The sequence below is a fragment of the Haemorhous mexicanus genome, chromosome 10, assembly GCF_027477595.1.
Source record: "Haemorhous mexicanus isolate bHaeMex1 chromosome 10, bHaeMex1.pri, whole genome shotgun sequence".
In the NCBI taxonomy this organism is placed as follows: Eukaryota; Metazoa; Chordata; class Aves; order Passeriformes; family Fringillidae; genus Haemorhous; species Haemorhous mexicanus.
In genome coordinates this window covers 2659212-2677834 of record NC_082350.1, presented here as the reverse complement: position 1 = coordinate 2677834, position 18623 = coordinate 2659212, and the positions used below count along the sequence as shown (strand labels likewise).

Here is an 18623-nt window from a genome sequence, read left to right as displayed (position 1 = left end):
GGTGATGCTCTCAGCTTCATCTCAGGAGACTGCTCTCTGTGCAGAGGAGTGCATGTGTGCAGGAGTTATTCAACCAGTGCACCCAGTTTGGGAGCTGGAGGGGCTGCCAGTATCAGTCACACCCACCTCGTTTGCAAGCTGAAGCCTCACTGAGGCCTGAAGGGGAGCAGGGCCTGCCATCGCCATGGCGACAGGGTGTGGGGAGCAAGATGGCGGCCTCCATTGCTGGGCACCATGGCGACAGGGTGTGGGGGAGCAGGATGGCGGCCTCCATTGCTGGGCACCATGGCGACAGGGTGTGGGGGAGCAGGATGGCGGCCTCCATTGCTGGGCACCATGGCGACAGGGTGTGGGGGAGCAAGATGGCGGCCTCCATTGCTGGGCACCATGGCGACAGGGTGTGGGGGAGCAAGATGGCGGCCTCCATTGCTGGGCACCATGGCGACAGGGTGTGGGGGAGCAAGATGGCGGCCTCCACTGCTGGGCACCATGGCGACGGCGCGGCGCCCCCTCCCCCGCGCGGGGACGGCCATTGCGCACGGCGCCGCTGCGTCGGCGGAAGTGACGGCGCGGAGGGGCCGCCATGAAGCCGGCGGTGGACGAGATGTTCCCTGAGGGCGCCGGCCCGTACGTGGACCTGGATGAGGTGAGGCGGGTGCTCCGGTGCCGCGGCCGTGGTGCCGCGGGGCGGGGGCGCTCAGCGGCCGCTTTCGCAGGCAGGGGGAAGCACGGGGCTGCTGATGGACCTGGCCGCCAACGAGAAAGCGGTGCACGCCGACTTCTTCAACGGTAAGGAGCGCCGCGCTCCGGGGCTGCCTCAGCTCACCGCGCCTGGCTTCTCTGCCGTGCCTTGGCTGCCTGTGGTCGCTAAAGCTGTGCCTGACCACATCTCTGGGAGCGCTAAAACGCGGGGTTTTCCTCTCCGGGGAGTTTTAGCGTGTTAATCCCTACAAGGAAAAATACATTGCTCCGTTCGTATAACGAATAGCTCATGTTGAACAGTGTAAAAATGTGTCCTTCTCTGGACAATTCGTGCCTCATCGCCCCTCACAGGGGAGATTTTTTTTTCAAATCCCTGAACCTACATGCGGTCAGTTTGAAGCCATTCGCTCTTGTGCTGCCACTCGTGTCAATCGTCTGTCTTCCTTGGAGGCTCCCTCAGGTACTAAAAGGCCACCCCCAAGCTTCCCTTTTCCAGGCTGAACAGTCCCAGTTCTCTCAGCCTGTGTGTAAATATTGACAGTATTTACTGCTTAGAGAGAGGAGCTGCATATTGAGCCACGTAGGGGTGGAATATACAACACTGCTACGCCTGGTGGCTAAAGGGGTTTTTATGCTTCTGAGGAAATGCATTTAGACATTGCAACAGTGAGTTGTATATCTTATTAAATGTTTTATATGGTATTAAATCTTGCAGTGGCAGTGTTAGTATCACAAACTGGTGTTAATTCCAAAATAAAGTACATTTCTCATTTTGCTCAAGACTTAGAACGCAGGAGTGGAAGGCAGTTCTGCTCCCAGCTAGCTGTTGGAGGCAGCATATTCAGGAGTAGCTGTTTCCATCTATTTCTACCATCACACCATGGCATTGTGTTCCACTGGCAGTTTAGGGCTCTTCTAAATGAGGATTCAGCCTCAGTTCATTGTAGGTTCTTGTAAATTGCCTTTTGTGAGAATAAAGACTGTGTTCAGTTAAGTGATTAGTTGATGTTCAGTATACAAAGGAGATGCAAGGCTGAGTAGTTAGGAGTAATTCCAAATGTGACTGGGACCACTTCACTACTGGGAGATGTGTTCTGAGACAGAAATGTTACTGGCACCTTTAAAGCAATTAAATGGTTTTGAGGAAGGGCTTTTTAACACAACTCCCAGTTCGTTAATCTGCAAAATCATCACCCTGATGCTACATTTCAAATAACTCTCATTCTTTGAGTTCACCTTTATTTCTGTCCTAAATCCAAGGAACAAAGTACTGTACTTGCATGTGCATTTGTAACACTGAAACTTCTGAGGTTTAATTTTTGTTTTGTTTTCCTGACTAGATTTTGAAGATCTCTTTGATGACGATGACATCCAGTGAACAGGGTGTGCAGCAGAGCTGTGATGTGGAGTTTTCTCTAAGATCACCCCTGCAGTCCATTATTTATTAAATTAATCAAAATGGGAAAATCACAGAGGGGGGAAGAAAGCCTGGATAAGCTGCTTGGGGAATATGAAAACCAGATGGTTAAAGATAACTAGGGAGGGAAGTGTGCACTGTTATTTCTGGGAAGTTGTGTGTAGATTTTCCTGGAAGTTTCATTTGCTGATGTGCTTATTGAATAAAATACTGAAGAAACACACATCTCTCTGGCTTAAAAAAGTAGAAATTGCTGTCTTCTGAGCTCTGTTAGAGAGATTCTTTTGGTATTAAATAATTCACTGTTGCTTTTGGATATTACATAAAAGAAATGCAGTAGGGCACATGCTGCCCAGGAAAGTTTTGTTCATCCCACAGTAAAGAATTGTCTCAGGATCAGATGGTTGCTTGTTCTGAATAGTCCAACTCACTTGTTGGTCACACTGAGAAGAGTGTGGGTTGTCTTTTGTTTCAAGTCAGAGACCTACCATCAGTACTTCACTTTTAATTTAAGGAACACAGAAACAAAAAGTAACTTCACCTTGATATGTTCAGCAAAGAAATGTTCTGACCCCAGATTAGGGGAATGCTTGGATTTAAAAATATAATTTCATTATTGAAATTGTACTTGATAGAAAAAGGAACCACAAATTTTTGTTTTTCCTGCAGAAGCTAATGCACTTATTTGTGCTTAGGCGTACAGTGTATATGAACCAGGCTGTTGAAATACTGTTCAGATTTTGACATAAGCTTTTCAGAACATAAAATGTTTCATTCTTACCCTTCAGTGACCAAACTGAATCCCAGAATGAAAGGAACAGGTGAGTTTTTAGTATGATTTTTTCAGAGTCGAGAGTGTAATCCTGTCCAATCTCAAATGCAATCTGTGTTCCATAAATTGATCACAGCCTAAATACTGTAACTGATCTTTCTTTAAACACTTCACACTACTTAAATTTTACCTGCAGTGAAACCCTTTCATACCTCTGTCACATATTTATTTCTTTAGTTTGCCTTCAAAAAGGAAATCTTAAATCTAACAGTAACTCTTCCAACAAGTGAGTTTAAAAAAGTAAGCACAATAAACCCAGTAGGATTTAGGTGTCTTTCGATTGAGCTGCTGTGGATTTCTGCAGAGCCTGTTTCATCGTGCAGTGTGCTGTAAATCAGCACTGACATGTTCTCTGCTTGATGCCTGACTTGTGCTGTGTCCCTGGAGGAACAGCCTTGCTCAGGCACTGGCCTTTTCCTTTAGTGCTTGCTCTGCTGAGAGCCTGGGCTTTCCAGTTTTCCTCACTGAGACTGAGCTAAAGCAATCTGAGTGGTGGCTTGGCTGACTCAGGCCCTGGTGCTGTATGGAATTTGCAGGCAGCCCAACAAGGGGAGAGAATGATGTTTCTGACTCCACTGATATCAGTAGGCTAATTAATTATTATACTGTATTATTCTATACTATATTACACTATGTTACATTACATCTAAACTGAACCTGCCAAGCACTCAACTGCTCACACTGCCCAGAATCTCATTTCTGTCACCCAGCAGTCCTGACACACACACACCTGGCCCTGACAGGCCAAGGAACCAAAACACCATCACTGGCAAACAATCTCCATATTGCATTCTGCTTTGGCACAAACACAGGCCCAGCAGATGAAAAGAATTGTCTTTCCTTTCTCTGAGGTTCAGAGAATGTGAAACCCAGAAATATTCTTGGGAAGAACTGTGCCTTGCTTTTCTCTGTGAAGAGAAATGTGGTGACAGTGCTGTGCTTTCTTCAAACTGTGTTTTGAGAAATGAGTTGCTGCCAGGAAATAGAGGCAGCATTTTGGGCAGGTGCAAAAGATGAAATAAAACTCAAGAAGCAACTTTCCTCCTCTGCTCTTGTATCTACTTCTGCTGATTCCTCAATATGGTTGGTTTTGGAAGATGTGCTTGTCAATGTTGTGTAGATACTTTGTTTTTAATTTGCTTCCTTAAGTTGTAAGAAACTGGGGCTTTAAGTTTGATCACAGCAGCAGGAGTATATTTTGTGATACAAACCCACCTTGAACAGCTGCTCTTCAGTATGAATGGTGTTCTCTCCTTGAAAGATGTCTGAAACCTCAGTGAACATTGGTTTGAAGGTGTTAATGGTGAGTGGTTCTGGTTGGGGAACATCTCACCTGATCAAAACATGGAATTCTCTCTGTGGAACTGGGTCCAGCAGTTTTCATCCTGGTAGGATGTAACTATCCACTCAAGGTAGGTAGAGCTAACACCTTTTTGTGAAGATTTCCAGAAACTCAGAGTTTCATGTAGAAAAGCAGCACTAATAGCACTGCTGGCACCTGGGAGGTGTGGTGTCTGTGGGGAGGGAACTTCATCTGTGCAGTACTTAAAAGTGTTTGAGTTAATCAAAGTCCTTAATTAGTGGAAAACTGGAATCTCATGAACTGCCTGGGTGTGCAGGTAATGCTGCTCTGGCTGTAGCTACTGGGGGTTCTGGGTATTCCCAGTCCTTCAGTCTGATACCTGTGTGGGTCTCCTGGGCTGGGATGAAATTGAAGGAACATTCAGAGTTGGGATATTGCCAAACATGCACCGTGGAGCTGTCTGCAGCATGCAGTTCCCTCCTGCACAGTGAGACTGAGGGTGTGCATCACATCATCTCTCCAAAGAGAGTCAGTGTGTTAAACTTCCATCAGGAGCTGTGGTTTGTTGGGGTCCCTGCTGGAACAGTGGTAGGTGAAGAACAAGTTGCCCTTCAGCTTCACATTGCTGCTGTGTTCCCATTTGTCAAGGCTTTCAGTCCAATTAGTCTGGGGCAATCAGCCTTTTGTCAGGAAATGATCACAAGATGTCAAAACCTCTAATAAAAATTGATGTAAAAAGCATTTGACTGCCTTGGCCAGTTCATTTCTTGAGCTTTGATTCCTGTCCCTTTTGTGGAGACTGACACCTCTCAGAAGGAGTGTTTCTTAGGGAACAAGGCTGTTTGAACAGCAATATGCACACATTTAGGCTGATGTGTATTCATTTATCAACTGCTGGGTACTGCTGAGTGTTTCAATGTCCAAGTAAAGGCTCTACTCTGAATAGTTTTGTGAATTGTCCCAGTGATTGCAGTGGGACAGCTGGCAATCCATAAAGCTGAGACTTGGCAGGTTGAGGTCCTAAGTGCTGAAATGCCTTAGAAGGGTGTAGCCAGATGAAAAGCAATTCCTTCAAAACACTTAAATGTCAGCCTGTTCCCTTCCATACTCTCAACAGGCCCCGGCTCTGTCTGCAGGGAGCTGCAAACTGTCCCAGTACATTCTTTGGAAATAAAATGTACAATCTATTTTGAGCTGAAAATAATCCACTCATTGTGAGGGAAAGTTGCCATGCTAAAGGGAGCTGGCTGTCATCTGTGCATAGTATTTCTGCAGTGCTGCTTCTGAGCTGTTTCCAGCTCATCCACTATCCAGGGTTCCACTGCTCTTCATATGAGCAGGAACAGGCAAGCTCAGACCTAGTGTGGCAATAGTGGATTTCCTTGGTGGCTTTTTGCTGAGTTAACTTCCAGGGATTAAAAAGTTTTCCTTTTAATATTTTATTTCAGTAATGGAAGTGGAAGGTATTTTTCTTGATAAAGAAGGAATTCATTTAGATGAATAAATGGACTTCTTCCTGCTTCCCTGGGGTGTTGAGAAGCTGGCAGGCATCTTCCTGCTCTCAATGTGCAGTTGTTGAGCACATGAGAACATGCTGGGCAGATACAGTGCAGCCCTGTTCCCTGAAGTTCCCTGAAGTGGGTGATGGGGCTGGAATGCCAGTGTCACATCAGGGATATTTTGGAAAAGCACAATGCAAGTCAGTCCTTGGCAGCAGGGGTGGCTTTGAGCACAAAGATTTGCTTCCATGTTTTTGCTATCAAGTTTATTTATTTTTTTGAGTTTGCCTTTTATATTTGTTCCAGTTGGCCTTTACCAAACAGCAGGGTAAGAATCCTGACCCATGTTAGAAACCTTTTATTCAAGCATCTATATGGAGTTCAGAGCAGAGGGAGACAGGAGGAGTGTATTTTAGAACTTCTAAAATTCGCAAATATGACTATTTTGTGAATGCTGCTTGGTTTTTTATGAAAAAAGGTTTAGGTAATCTTGTATGAACTCATTTAAACTTAAAGCCTCCTGGAAGAAAGGACTCTGTGAATAAACAGATGCCCAGCTGAGAATGTTGTGTATGAGGGGATGTGACAAAGCATCGCTGGTGCTGACAGGAGCTGCCCACCAAGGGAGTCCCAGCTGGGGATGCTTTGGTGAGGACACTTCAGAGGGGACACCTGTCACAGGACAGTGGCTCTGTCCTGTCAGAGAGCAGAGCTTCCTATTCAGGGTGTGCTCAGCTCCCAGAGCAGCTCACTGAGCCAGGGTCCTGCGGTGACCTCCTGGTCTCCTGCTGCTCTGGAGCTGCCTCTGCATGGCTGGGGTACAGGTGCTGTGCTGTGCTGTGCTGTGGGAATCACCTTCCCTGTGCTGTGCCTCATCTGGGATGGCAGATCCACCTTGGCCTTCAGCATTTGCCAAAACATGGAACAGAACTAGAATGGCTTCTCAGGAAATCCCTGTCAAGGAGCAGAGAAGCTGTGCTGTCCTGACTCTTAAGGCAGAGCTCCACTTTCACAGATGCCCAAATTTTCAGAGGGAGCTGGGTGGGTTGCTTCATACCCCCTGTCCTTCCCTGCCTGACTCCAGAAGGGAATTAGAGATTGTGTTCAAGTGTGATCTCTCTGCCTCCCTCCCTGATGCCTCTCCATGAATCTGTCCTGCTTTTATGGGAGGGATTCCACAGATTGCCTTGTGGGTGAGAATCTCTGCAGGAAGAAATAGATACTGACATTTAAAGCTTCCATTTCCTTGGGAATAAACCTTTCCTTTCCCCTGGATTGGCTGGAGGGCAATGAACTGCCCCTCCATGTAAGGAAGTCTCCCAGTGTTCTCAAAGAGCAGTGGGCTGGGCTGATCATCCCAGGATGAGCTAGGGGTGGGTTTGCTGATTTACAGTCCCTTGGAGACTGGGTCTTTTCATCAGGTACCTACACCCAGCACAAACACAGTCAGAGAAACATGTGGCAGCCTGGGCACGCTCTGGTTTCCTGCACAGTATTTCAGAGACTTGAAATCTGATGGCATTTCTTGTATGGAAGAAGAGTGGCTGATTAGCCAAATGTCAGACCTGATCCTAATCCCTCTGCCTGCTCCCATGATAAAAACCCTCTAGTGAGTTTATACTTCAGGAATGCAAGTCTTGCAAGCAATTTATCTTTTTCTTATAGCTCTTCACGGTTTAGTGCATCTGCTATTTGTATTCCAATTAATTACTGGCACAAGTGATTACACGGGGTTGAAGTACAATTAGGACCAGCCTATAATTGTGTTTGGAAGGGCTATGGATGCTTGTACAGATGGTTTCCCTGCTGGATGAGACTGGTCAGTCTCTCCAGCTGTCTCCAGCTGTCTTTAGCTTTTCATGTTATTTCTCCCTCATTGTTAGTGCAGTGACTTCAATCTTTCACTGGGGAGTGTTCTTGCTTTCTGCCTCTTAGAGTACATTAGCTTCTAAAGGGAAAAGCATCCTTTTAAACCTGCCAGAGAGGCAGTAAATAGTGAGACATAACTTTGTACAAGGCATCTGCTGTCAGGATTGATTAAAAAACCACAAACAAAACCACTTAAATTTGTTGGAGAGCAGGTGATTCAGTGCCCTCTCAGCATGCCAGTGTCGTTCTTGCTCTTTTCCTACAAGATAATTGTGTGTTCAATGCAGTGTGATCCTCAGGAGCTAGCCCAGGCCTTGGAGATGTGCCTGTGCTGGCCAGGTTTTCCCCTCCCATGGGTTTATGAAGCATGGAGAGAGAGTAAAACCACAACTCCACAATGGAAAAAGGCTGGATTCCTTAGGATCTCCCCTGAGCTCATCCCCCAGGACCTCTTTATCCCCCCAAACCCTGTCTTCAGCTCTTCCTTGAGAGCAGCCCAAGGCCAGCATGGTGCCCTGCAGCTCCCTGCCCCTGGTCAGCCTGGCCATGTGCCCCTGAGGTGGCAGAGCTGGCGAGGGGCAGGTCTGATATCCATTCCACAGGCAAGAACTTGGAGCTGCTGGCCCATAAGGACTCCCCAGAGTGACTGGCGGCCATGCTCAGCTGCTGCTCCCAAAGCTTGTCAGCACATTTGGGCTGGCTGAGACCCCCATGCAGACCCCTGCAGGGGCTGGGCAGCCTCAGGAGGCAAGGACAGAGGGCAAGGGGCAGCTGTGGGGCTGCAGGGGTCAGAGGTAGGGGTGCTTCTCTGCCTGCCCTGTGTCTGTGCTTGCTTCCTTGATGGACTGAGTCTCTGCTGGGAGCAGTTACCTTCTAGGAGAGACTGGAGGTGGCTTAAACTGGAATCTGGTGCCTGCTGGGAAAGTGCTTGTCTGAGCTGAGCAAGAATCTTACAGAGATTTGAGGTGAAAGGCTTCTTAAAACAGTCCCAGTCCCTACAGGGAGGGCTTTGAGCCCTGTTTCCATGGTGGGTGTTTGCCTTGGGCTGCTGTTTGCTGGGCTTTGAGGAGCCTGGCTGGGACATGCATGGGCAATAGAGGCACTCTCCTGGTACTTGGTGAAGCTGCAGTTCAGTGTTTGTGTCTGTGAGAAGGAGGAAGAGCCAGTACATGGAACTGCAGTGCCTTAATCACTTTCTTCAACATTTTTCCCAAGGTCTGAGTGCTGGTGTACTGGATAAAGCTGTAAGCATGTTTGCTCCTGCTGCATGGCAGCAAAGAAAGCAGTAATTTGTTTTGGCTCCCTCTTGGGAACTGGTCTTTAAACTTGTATAGCCTCCTAATGTTTATCCCAAATGCCTCTTAGTACTCTGGCTGATTCAATTTTCCCTGCCTTCTGAAGATCCATCTGAAAACATTTGAGAAAAACAGTGCAAAAGCTCTGACTTGCTCCTTTCAATTTAAGCCTCTTACACCATTTGATCCAGCAAATGCTGCATTTTTAAATCTCTTTTTTTTATGGTTTTCTGGCTTTTTTTACCTTTTCCCTGTTTCCTTCCCATTAATTCCCACAATAAGAGCAGGGTTTTTTCCAGCTCACTGAATTTAGCCTGACCAGAGTGAGCATCAGTTTCACCCTTGCTAAATCCAGTGTGCTTGAAGCTTTCAGGGCCAGCAGAGCCCCTGTCTCTGGATGGCCATGTAGGCTGGATTCAGGATATTTGGTTGGGGAAATAGTGTGAAAACCAGAGCTCATCTTACCCAACAAAGATGCAATACAGTGTAAGGTGGTGAGATGCTGAAGCCTAGATGAAATTTAGAGTGTGGAGTGTTTCTTGAGACAGTAAGTGGGGGATACCCCTGTGTTTGGCAGCCTATGGTGCCCTCACCTTGCTGGGAAAAAAAACCCAAATTCCTGGGCTGCCTGGTGAGGCTAGGAGTATATATCCCTTTCTCCAAGTCCTTGCCAACAATACACACACAAAAAAGTGGAGACATTCTCATTGAGAGAGCTTTTTATTGGTTTTTATTTGCAGTGTGGTAATTCACTGGAGTGTGGAAAACGATGTTGCAAGTAATTTCAGTTGAAGCTCCTAAAGCTGTTTTGTGCCTGTAATACTGCATTAGGTCTGATCTGTGTTAGCTTGCTCTGAAGTTTAGTAGCAGCAGTCTTCTTTGAATGTATCTGAGAAACCATCAAATCCTCTCTTAGCTAAAAGAAGTCAAGCAAACTCCTTGGGGAGCCGTTTGAAGGGATTGACACTAATTCCAGCCTTAACACTCTTCTGCATTCAGGTGACCTTGCCCAAAGCTGGGGCAGGGATGGGGGTGTTCATCCCAGGAACCCACTCCACATGGGAGGCTTCAACATCACCCAAAGCTCTGCCCAGCTGGTTTATGGCACACTTAGGGTCTGGAAAAGGACAAACACAGCTGATAGGTCTCAACTTCTGCCTGCATCTGGGAGCTGTGTAGAGGGGAGGTGGGACAGGATCTTTGTGGTCACCTCAGGACCCCCAAAACCACACAGTCAATGGGCTGCTTTTGTTGTGTGGCCTCACCTGTGCTCATAAGGCTTCTCAGATAAATCCCAAGAGAAGATCCCTGCCCTAAATCAGTCTGCTGTCTGCATTAGAGATAACAATAGGAGATAAACATAAAAAGAAAACCAAAGGATTAAAATCAGTGGATGCTAATAATCTGAATATATTCAAAGATCTGGGCTGAAAAAAGGGAGGCAACAAACCAAGAGTGGAAGTCAAAGGCCCTAATAAGTGGGAGTTACAAAAAACTGAGCCATCTGTTCCAGCTGAAAACAAGAGCACTTTGCTTTTGTGAGTAGTATTTTTCTTCTTCTAGTCAAACTTTAAAATGCTGAATAAAATTTCTACAATTGGTTTAAATTGATTTAAATTGCTAAAAAAGGGAAATTTAGAATGCCATATTTAAATGCAACCAATTTTTCTCTTCTGACTTTTAAATTTAAAGGAAGATTAAGCCATGTTGAGAATTTTTTATGACATGGCAGGAGTGGTATTTGACTTTGGGCTGAGGTTTCCACAGGAAAGCAAGAGCAGAGGTAGGAGTGAACTCTTGGTTCCATGGAAGTACTGGTATGATCTCAGTGATTTCACAGGAGAAAGGGCCCCCCCCTTGGCAGTCGTTGCCCTTGCAAAAGGCAATTTTCTGGTAAATACATTACAGCTATAGCGCCAGTGCCCCAGGACACGTCCGGGGTAAAGCCACCTCCTCCTTTTCCACACAGCACCCCCTACTTCAGTAGGTATCTGGGTCAGGGTACAGGAGGAAGCCCATGAAGGTGGAATCATTGAGGTTGTCAGCATAGACGCCATTCTTGTCCCCGTTCCCGTACACCTGAAGCCAGACCTCGTCCCCGGAGCTGAGGTGCAGCAGGACGGAGCCGCTGGCTTGGTCCACGTTGTCGCTCTGGAACTGGTCATAGGTGAAGATGACAGCCTTGTCCTTCCTGTAGAGGCTGACCTTGACATCTGACAGGTACACCGTGAGGTGGTAGGAGAAGAAGTAGGTGCCGGGCACGTTGCAGAGGAACTTGCCCGTGCTGGGGTCGTAGTGGCCCTGCTCGTTGTAGAAGATCTTGCTGAAGCGGATGGGGACGTTGGGGGCAGGGCCTCGCTCCGTCAGCCCCACGCTGAAGGCAGAGCGCTGCACAAAAGCATCTTTGCCCTTCTGCCCTGGGATTCCAGGAATTCCAGGAGATCCGGGGGGTCCGGGAAAGCCTCGGCTTCCTACTGGGCCCGGTTCACCTTTGGGACCTGCCGGACCTGCGGGACAGAGTGGGGGCTGGGAGTTGTGCTTGCACTGTGTTGGAAGCTGCTGCTGAAATGCAGAGGGGGCTGTGGCGTGAGCCTTGCTTGGCACAGAGCTGAGGAAGGGCTCAGGGACCTCAAGAGCCCCCAGGGGCTGAGGCAGCGAGTGGAAACCCTGCTCACCCCCACCCTGGCTGTGTGCTGAGCTGCTGAGAGCAGCACGTCAAAAAAAAACATAATTAACTGGGCAAAACCCCACACCAAACTCTTTGACTCGGGTTATGGAATCTCCACCCCAGGAGATAATCAAAAGCCATCTGGATAAAGGACAGGCATGGACTCACCAGACATGAAACCTGTTGGGATTGGGACTGGGACTAGGACTAGAGCAATGACATACCACCTGCTCCTCACCAACCTTCATCTCCTTTATCTCCTTTGAGTCCATCTCTTCCATCTTTCCCATCCCGTCCAGGGGAACCATTGTGGCCAGGGTAGCCAGGTGCTCCTCCCATCCAGTTGGCACATGGCATTTTGGGGTCAGGCTGGGGGGTGTCCTGGGCAGCCACCCCTGTGGAGTGGGGGGCCAGCAGCAGCAACGAGCACAGCAGGAAGCCTGCCAGGCCCCTCATTGCTGATTCCTGATGTGGACAACTGCTTTGGTAACTTTAAAGGTTAATAGAGAAAAAAAAGTAAATACTCTTCCCACCCTCCCCCAAATAACAGAGAGGCACAGAAGACTAAATTTCAGTCAGTACATCTGAAGGAAAGCAGTTTGTGCTGCTCCTGTGAGCTCCATGAGCCAAGCTGGACCCCTGGAGCACAGCCAGAGCAGAGGAGAGCAAAGACCAGCTACTCCCCCAGCCCTCCTGGGCTCTGTTCACAGGCACAGGACCCAGCACAGCAGATCACAGGGTATCTGTGGCTGATTTCCTTGCAGAGCTCTGCTCAATTAGCCACAAAAAGCCCTGACTCGTGCCTGGGTGAGTGAGCAGCTGATGGGAGGCACGGGGCTGGCAGAGTTGTCTCAAACCCTCCACAGCCTTGAAGCCAGGCAGGGGTGGGTTCTCACTGCACGTACAGCCTGCTCACCTGGGTCTACCTAATATGAACAGAAACCTCAGCCAGGCTTCACAGCTTCCCTGAGCCACAATTTGAAACTATGATACCGGAGTTTTTCTCATCTAAATTGTTTTTTGATTATGAGAAGACAAATTGTGCAGTGTTTATGCACTGTAGGATTGCATTTCTCTTTAATCTGGCTGCTTTGCTGGTCAGAGCAATTAATGAAGCTGCCCAAAACCAGGTTGGTGGTGACATCCTGCAGGCAGCCTGGCTTTGTCCTATGCTCCCAGCCCCTGGTGGGCTTTGAGTCAGGCTTTTAGAACACAAGATATTTCAAAATTACCACTGTTGTGTGATACTGCTCCCCGGGCAGGGTTTATACTCTGGAACAGTAAAGGTATCCTGTTAGGAGCATTGTAAGTGGCATAACAGGCAATAAAAAGTAAGCAACAGCATGGCAATTAGAGTCCCTTAGCTCTGTAATTTTCAAGAAAAATAATATTTTGGAGCAATTTCTTTGTAGGGTTGATTTTCCTGGGCAAGCTATTCAAATGTCATATTTTAAATAATGTCTTCTTAACTCTGGTGTAATTGCTTCTAAGGAAGCTAAAGAAATGTGCTGGTTTTAGCTGGGGCAGAGTTAATTTTCTTTGTCCATGTGTTGTGTTTTGGATTTGTGCTGAACACAGGGTTGATACCACAGGGGTGTTTTTGTTATTGCTGAGCAGTGCTTGCACAGCATCAAGGCTTTTTCTGCTCCTCACGCCACCAGTGAGGAGCCTGGGGGTGCCCAAGGAGTTGGGAGGGGACACAGCCAGGACAACTGAGCCCAGCTGACCCCAGGGATATTCCAAACCATGGCATCATGCTCAGCTCTAAACCAGGGGTAAGGCTGGACCCAGGCTGCTCCTTGGGGGTGGCCAGTTATCAGCTGGCGCTGAGCAACTGTCTTAATTTGCATCACTTGTCTTTCTCTCTTTGTTATTTTCCTTTCCATTACAACTTCTTATTGTTATTATTGCTATTTTATTTCAATTACTACATTGTTCTTATCTCTCCCCATGAGTGTTCTCACTTTTACCAGTGTAATTCTCTCTCTCCCATTCTGCTGTAGCAGGGGTGAGTGAGTGGCTCTGTGGGGCTCAGTTGCAAGCTGGGGTTAAACCACAGCAGTAACAAAGAGCTTGCCATGATTTCAGTTATTCTTGCAAAAAAAAAGTATTTCTATTGAGGATATTGAAGGGGCTTTGAAAAAAACAAAATTAAAAGCTCTTTTTAATGGCTTTGGTGGGCAGTGCCTAACACCTAAAATCAGGAAACTCCCAAATCTGTGCCCACCCAGCCAGGCTCCAGCAGCCACCCAGCACTCTGAGATGGGGCCAGTGCCCTGCCTTGGGGGCAGTTTTGGGGCTGAGGGTTCTGTGAGGTCCAGTGGGCACAGCCTGAGCCTTAGGCAGTGTTCCAGTGTCCCTGCACTTTGGGAAGAGAAACGTCCCTTTGCAGCAAGGGATGTAGTGACTGTCCAGGGACCAGCATGGAGCAGTGAAACTGATGTCTGTAAATCCTGAAAGAGGCTTGGTTTGCTAAGCCAGGTGTGCACAGTGATCACACCTTGCCATGCCCCAGTGGGTCCCTTGTCCCCCCTGCCTGGGTCCCCTCCAGCTCATGCACACATCCCTCCAAACCAGCACAGGCTGTCTGGGGACACCTTACTGTGTTAAAACATGATGGTGATCCATAAAAATGTGGCTCAAATTTGTGTTTCTTGAGCTCTGTTTTGGTGATTTTATTTGGGTTAGTTCTGCTTCCTGGTGCCCTGCCTAGAATTCAAATATCATCTCAATTCTAGTGGTGTGCCCCACAGCCAGGTCTTCTCCTGGTGCAAAATAACCCCTCCTGTAAGACCACAAGCAGTGCAGGTGTGAGGAGCCAGAGCAGGGCTGCAGAAGCTTTTCTGGGGACTGCCTGGCCAGTCTGCTCCAGAGGGCTCAGCCATGCCCTCCCCAGCATCAGTGCACACACATCACACACTCAGTGCTCTCCTTTCTCAGGAGAAAAGTGCTGTGGTAAGCAAGGAAAGAACATCTTCTATCCCCACAGTTTAACTCCAGCACAGGTGATTTCTGTGCTTGAGAAGCCAAGCAGTTCTCTGGCATAAGTATGTCTTACAAAGGGGAAGGTTTAAGCTGTGTCTACTAGATCTGAGCTTAAACTCTGGTTTAGAAGTGACATCCCTTTACTTGGTCGTTCCCATTTCCTCTTTGTTTTCCATCTGATGCTTAGCATCAGTTTAACATGAAAGAATCTGCTATATTTGAATGTCAGTCATAGCTTTTGGACAAGAAATAGATGAACAAGAAATAGATGAGCTCTGTGCTGCTGGTGGCTTTCAGTGATTGCCTTGGCAGCTGCTGTATTAAAGGGACATATCTGTTATATGAAGTTTATTCATTTACCAGCAGAAACCACAGTAGCATCTGTGAGAACAATGTCATTCCTAAGGGCCACATAACAATTCAAAATTTAAATTTCAGATTTCACTATATAAAAATTATATATTCTAAGCCCCCACATCTTTCTGCACAAAACAGACTGAAAATCCATCTGTTTTCCCACTGGAGAATTTCCCTCAAAGGATATTAACCAGGGCTTTGGCTTATGTCAAAGGTTTTTCTTTTTGTAATTCTCATAGTGTAGCTTTTACTGATCTTCCAGAGGGCTCGCACCTTAAATGTGGGTGGTGCAGGTTTCTGGTGAGGAACTGATGCCACTCAGGGAGATTTGGGCAAACGCAATCTTCCCTGGAGTCTTTGAGGAAAGAGGTGAATCAAAAGGTGCCAGTGCAATATTTACTGTTAGAGCCATGCAGTTTCTCACTGTTGTTCCTGACTACTTTTTGATTTAGGAGTTCTGTTCTCTAAATAGTGTTTCCAAAAAGGGGAGTATGAATCTATTGGAGATCAGCTATTCTTGGTTTAAAATACTCTCTGGCTATAACGAGAATAACTCTGAGAAAGTAAACTTCTTGCAGACAGAAAAGTCTGTTCAATTCAGCCCAAAAGAAGAGAAACTCCTGAACTTAGTAAGGAGGGGGGGAAAAAAAAAATCATGCTTACCAGCTGCTTTGAGTCCTGGTTGGCTTGCTGCAGTCTGTTTAGAGAGTGAAGTGTGGCTATTGCATCGCTATCCTGAGGGCATGGGGAGCTGTCAGCTCAGACACTGCAGCTCCCTTTGCTATTGCGCATGCTGACCTAAAACTTGGGTTTTCCCATTAATTTTTCCTGGACATAACTTAAGTTTTGGAACAGATATATAATCCACTGGGATAGCTTGGGAAGATGGCCTTACAGGGAAAAGATGGCTTTGGGAATTGGACAGGAACTGGAAGAGCAGTGGTTTGCTGGAGAGCCTGTGTGAGAGCCTGCCCAGCCAGGGCTGTGCTTGTCCAGCCCAGGCTGCTGCTCTCTGCAAATTGGGAAATGCTTTAGTGGCTGCTGGAGAAAGTGTGTCCCACACACGTGGGGCTTTCAGTGTGTTAGGATATGAATTATTGTGGAATAAGTTTGGGCTTCTCCTTTTAACTGCGAGAACCGTTCCTGGAGGCTGGAGGCTGCTGCCACACCAAAGAAGGGCAAAGCTGTCCCAGGGGGAGGGCAGCACTGGAGGAAAGTTCCTTTTTAAGGCACCTAGGCTTGTGCCAGCACTATTGTAAATGACTGGAGTAATTCCAGCCCTAGATGGCTTTCCACCTATCAAGATTTTTGACTTTAGGTCAAAACCAAATCTCCTTCTCCCTGTATCTTTCTTCTTCACAAAGCAGAGGTGGAACCTTAGCTAACAGAGACATTTCTCTGAAGCTGCTCTGGGGCAGGTCAAAGTTGGCTAGGTGGAACCTTGGCAAACCCAAGTTCCCAAAATCATACCAGGAAAAAATTGTGTGATGTTGCAATTGGGCATGGGGAGCTGATGTGATTGTGAGAGGGGAAACTCATCTGAGTAAATGCCAGTATTGGCATGGCAGCATTCTGAATTGCTGAATTGTTTTCAAGACCTGGCTATCGGGAGGGACTAAAAAGATGTATAAATGAGCACAGAAATAACTTTTTATATGTAGAGCTGGGAGTCAGCAAGAGTGAATTTTTAAGCCTGAGGAGAAGGTGCAGAAGGGAGGAGCCCCAGGATAACTGCATACTGCCTGCCTTGTTCTGGTCAAGCCCTTAGTCCAGCATTTGAAGAACAGTTGTAGTTTTTGTTGGATTAGGGGTTTTCCATGCAATGTTGAGACTTAAAACAACCTCTCATGCAACCCCAGTAAAATACCACAGTAGTCTAGTTGGATGTGTTTTGTTATAAATGGGATTATCTAGGGCCACGTGCATTTGTGTGCATGCAATGCCAATGTTTCTGTCAAAGTCTTCTGAGCAATGAATGGAAGAGCAGGACCTTGGAACAGAAATTGGACCTGCTTTTGCTGTGGAGTGAGAGGTTTTCAGCTGCCCCTGCCCCAGGTGGGAGCAAGACAAGGCTGCTTCCCCTGTCAACTTTTGACTTGAACCCCAAAATGTATGACTGGGATATTTGTCAGGCTGCCAGGAGGTGAGGATTGGACCTGAGGTGTTTTACAGGTAGTGCTGCAATTACTTCATGGTCTTTCAATTCAGTTGTCAGGGAAATACCGCAGTGATAAATTTTTCAGTGGTCCATTAAACATCTTCCCAAACATTATCCCTGCCTCCCAGAAGAGAAGTGGAAGTTTATCTCTGGGGGCACAACCAGCTGATGCAACCCCTGGCACACCTGCTTGCAGTTATGTTGTGTTGCACACTTGGTTTGCAGGTTGGTGCTTGCTCCTGTTCCTGCTGCAGAGGGAGACCTTGTACAATCCAGAAAGCTGCTTCTGGCTCTGTGATAGGAGAACAAATCAAATGCCTTTGGCTCTGCCTGGGGACAAGCAAAACCTGCCACCAAATGTGGGCTGTCCTGGCAGTGCCCACAGCTGCAGTGCTCAGGGACAGCAGTCTGGATGGACTGGGGGTGCTTTTGCATAGAGAAATCTGCTGCTCACAAGTCCTGCAATGCCTTCTCTGCTTTGCTCTGTGGTCACCAGCCCTCCTGTGTGGGACCCGCTGGCAGTACCTGACTTGGCTAGAGGCCTTGTGCTGAGCCTGGGTGTTTCTTCTCTTGGACCTGATGCAAGCCAGCCAACATGAAAAACCCAAAACTGACTTGATGGATTGTGGCTCGCAGCTTTCAGTAAGAATTAAATATAAGCACAAGGTTATATTTAGCCATCTATAAACAGGAACAAAATAGAGCAGAGGCTCATTATCAGCTGTGCTCTGTCAGATCCCTGTAGCTGCCCTGGCTGCAGGCAGGCTGGGACAGCTGCCTCAGAGGGAGGTCGGTGCCAGTCCATGCCCTGTTGGCAGGGTCTGTGCCATGGGGCTGGGCCAGGAGCCCTCAGCTGCCCAGCACTGTTCTGTCCCAGCAGGACCAAACCAGCACAGTGGAGCCCAGTTCCATGGGAACCCCGATCCCCCTGGCTGTCCCTCCCTGAGGCTGCTCTTCCTGTCCAGAGCTGGGCTCCTCCGCTGGGATCTGTGTGAGCCCTGTGCTCCCACTCACTGTCCCCCGGGATGCCAGCTCATCCCCTTGTCTTCCCTCTGGCCCTGGATACCGCATGTCCCAGAAACAACACACATTCCCCACTTTGCTAAAAATGGCCCAAACTGTTGATGCTGTCTGGCAGGCGGCCTGGCAGGCTGCTCCTGCTATTCTGGTGCTGTCTGGAGAGACCACGGCCTCTGTGCCAGGGTCCACAGTCTCCATGCCAGGGGCACTTCTGGCTGTGGCCCAGGGCCCTGCAGGCAGCCTGGACCAAGCCCACTGCTGTGGCCAGCCAGACCCTGTGCCCCTTCCTGCTGTGGAAAACGCCAATCACATGGTTTTTAAAATTTTAAAAGTTTAATAGTAATAAAATGGTTATAAAAACAGTAATATAATTAGAATACTAATAATTTGGACAGTTTGGATTAGGACAATATGAGACAATAAAAACAAAGAGTTAAGGACATCTGGGTACCATTTTCTGGGCAACATAAGCCCAAAAAAGGCCCCACGTTAACAGAGGATTAACCCTTAAAAGCAAC

At 47.6% G+C, this 18623-nt stretch overlaps 2 protein-coding genes across 4 annotated transcripts; one reads left to right on the top strand and one right to left on the bottom strand.

The window, feature by feature from the left end:
• The first annotated feature begins 528 nt into the window (after nucleotides 1–528).
• Nucleotides 529–2342, top strand: COPS9 (COP9 signalosome subunit 9). The gene is made up of 3 exons (XM_059854950.1): nucleotides 529–646; nucleotides 717–789; nucleotides 2043–2342. Exons 1-3 carry the CDS (start codon nucleotides 584–586, stop codon nucleotides 2078–2080), a joined length of 174 nt encoding a protein of 57 aa, XP_059710933.1. The 5' UTR covers nucleotides 529–583; the 3' UTR covers nucleotides 2081–2342.
• Nucleotides 2343–9618: 7276 nt separating this feature from the next.
• Nucleotides 9619–15942, bottom strand: ADIPOQ (adiponectin, C1Q and collagen domain containing). Of its 3 annotated transcripts, none has more exons than XM_059854949.1 (3): nucleotides 15591–15942; nucleotides 11828–12063; nucleotides 9619–11424 (listed from the first exon to the last, which is right to left on the bottom strand). In XM_059854949.1, the coding sequence occupies exons 2-3, from the start codon at nucleotides 12039–12041 to the stop codon at nucleotides 10898–10900; spliced, it is 741 nt and encodes a 246-aa protein (XP_059710932.1). In that variant the 5' UTR covers nucleotides 12042–12063; nucleotides 15591–15942; the 3' UTR covers nucleotides 9619–10897. The 3 variants fall into 3 exon arrangements, with proteins under 3 accessions (XP_059710932.1, XP_059710931.1, XP_059710930.1); XM_059854948.1 differs by having other exon boundaries at nucleotides 11828–12050; nucleotides 15591–15940; XM_059854947.1 differs by having other exon boundaries at nucleotides 11828–12075; nucleotides 15591–15934.
• Nucleotides 15943–18623: the final 2681 nt, after the last annotated feature.

Bases quoted from the DNA above. Each gene is read 5' to 3' on its own strand.
- ADIPOQ (XM_059854949.1), bottom strand. From the start codon at position 12,041: ATGAGGGGCCTGGCAGGCTTCCTGCTGTGCTCGTTGCTGCTGCTGGCC. The intron at 11,425-11,827 runs GTTGGTGAGGAG...TCTGTCCCGCAG, and splicing joins AGGAGATAAAGGAGATGAAG to GTCCGGCAGGTCCCAAAGGT.
- COPS9 (XM_059854950.1), top strand. From the start codon at position 584: ATGAAGCCGGCGGTGGACGAGATGTTCCCTGAGGGCGCCGGCCCGTAC. The intron at 647-716 runs GTGAGGCGGGTG...CCGCTTTCGCAG, and splicing joins CGTACGTGGACCTGGATGAG to GCAGGGGGAAGCACGGGGCT. The intron at 790-2,042 runs GTAAGGAGCGCC...TTTCCTGACTAG, and splicing joins GCACGCCGACTTCTTCAACG to ATTTTGAAGATCTCTTTGAT.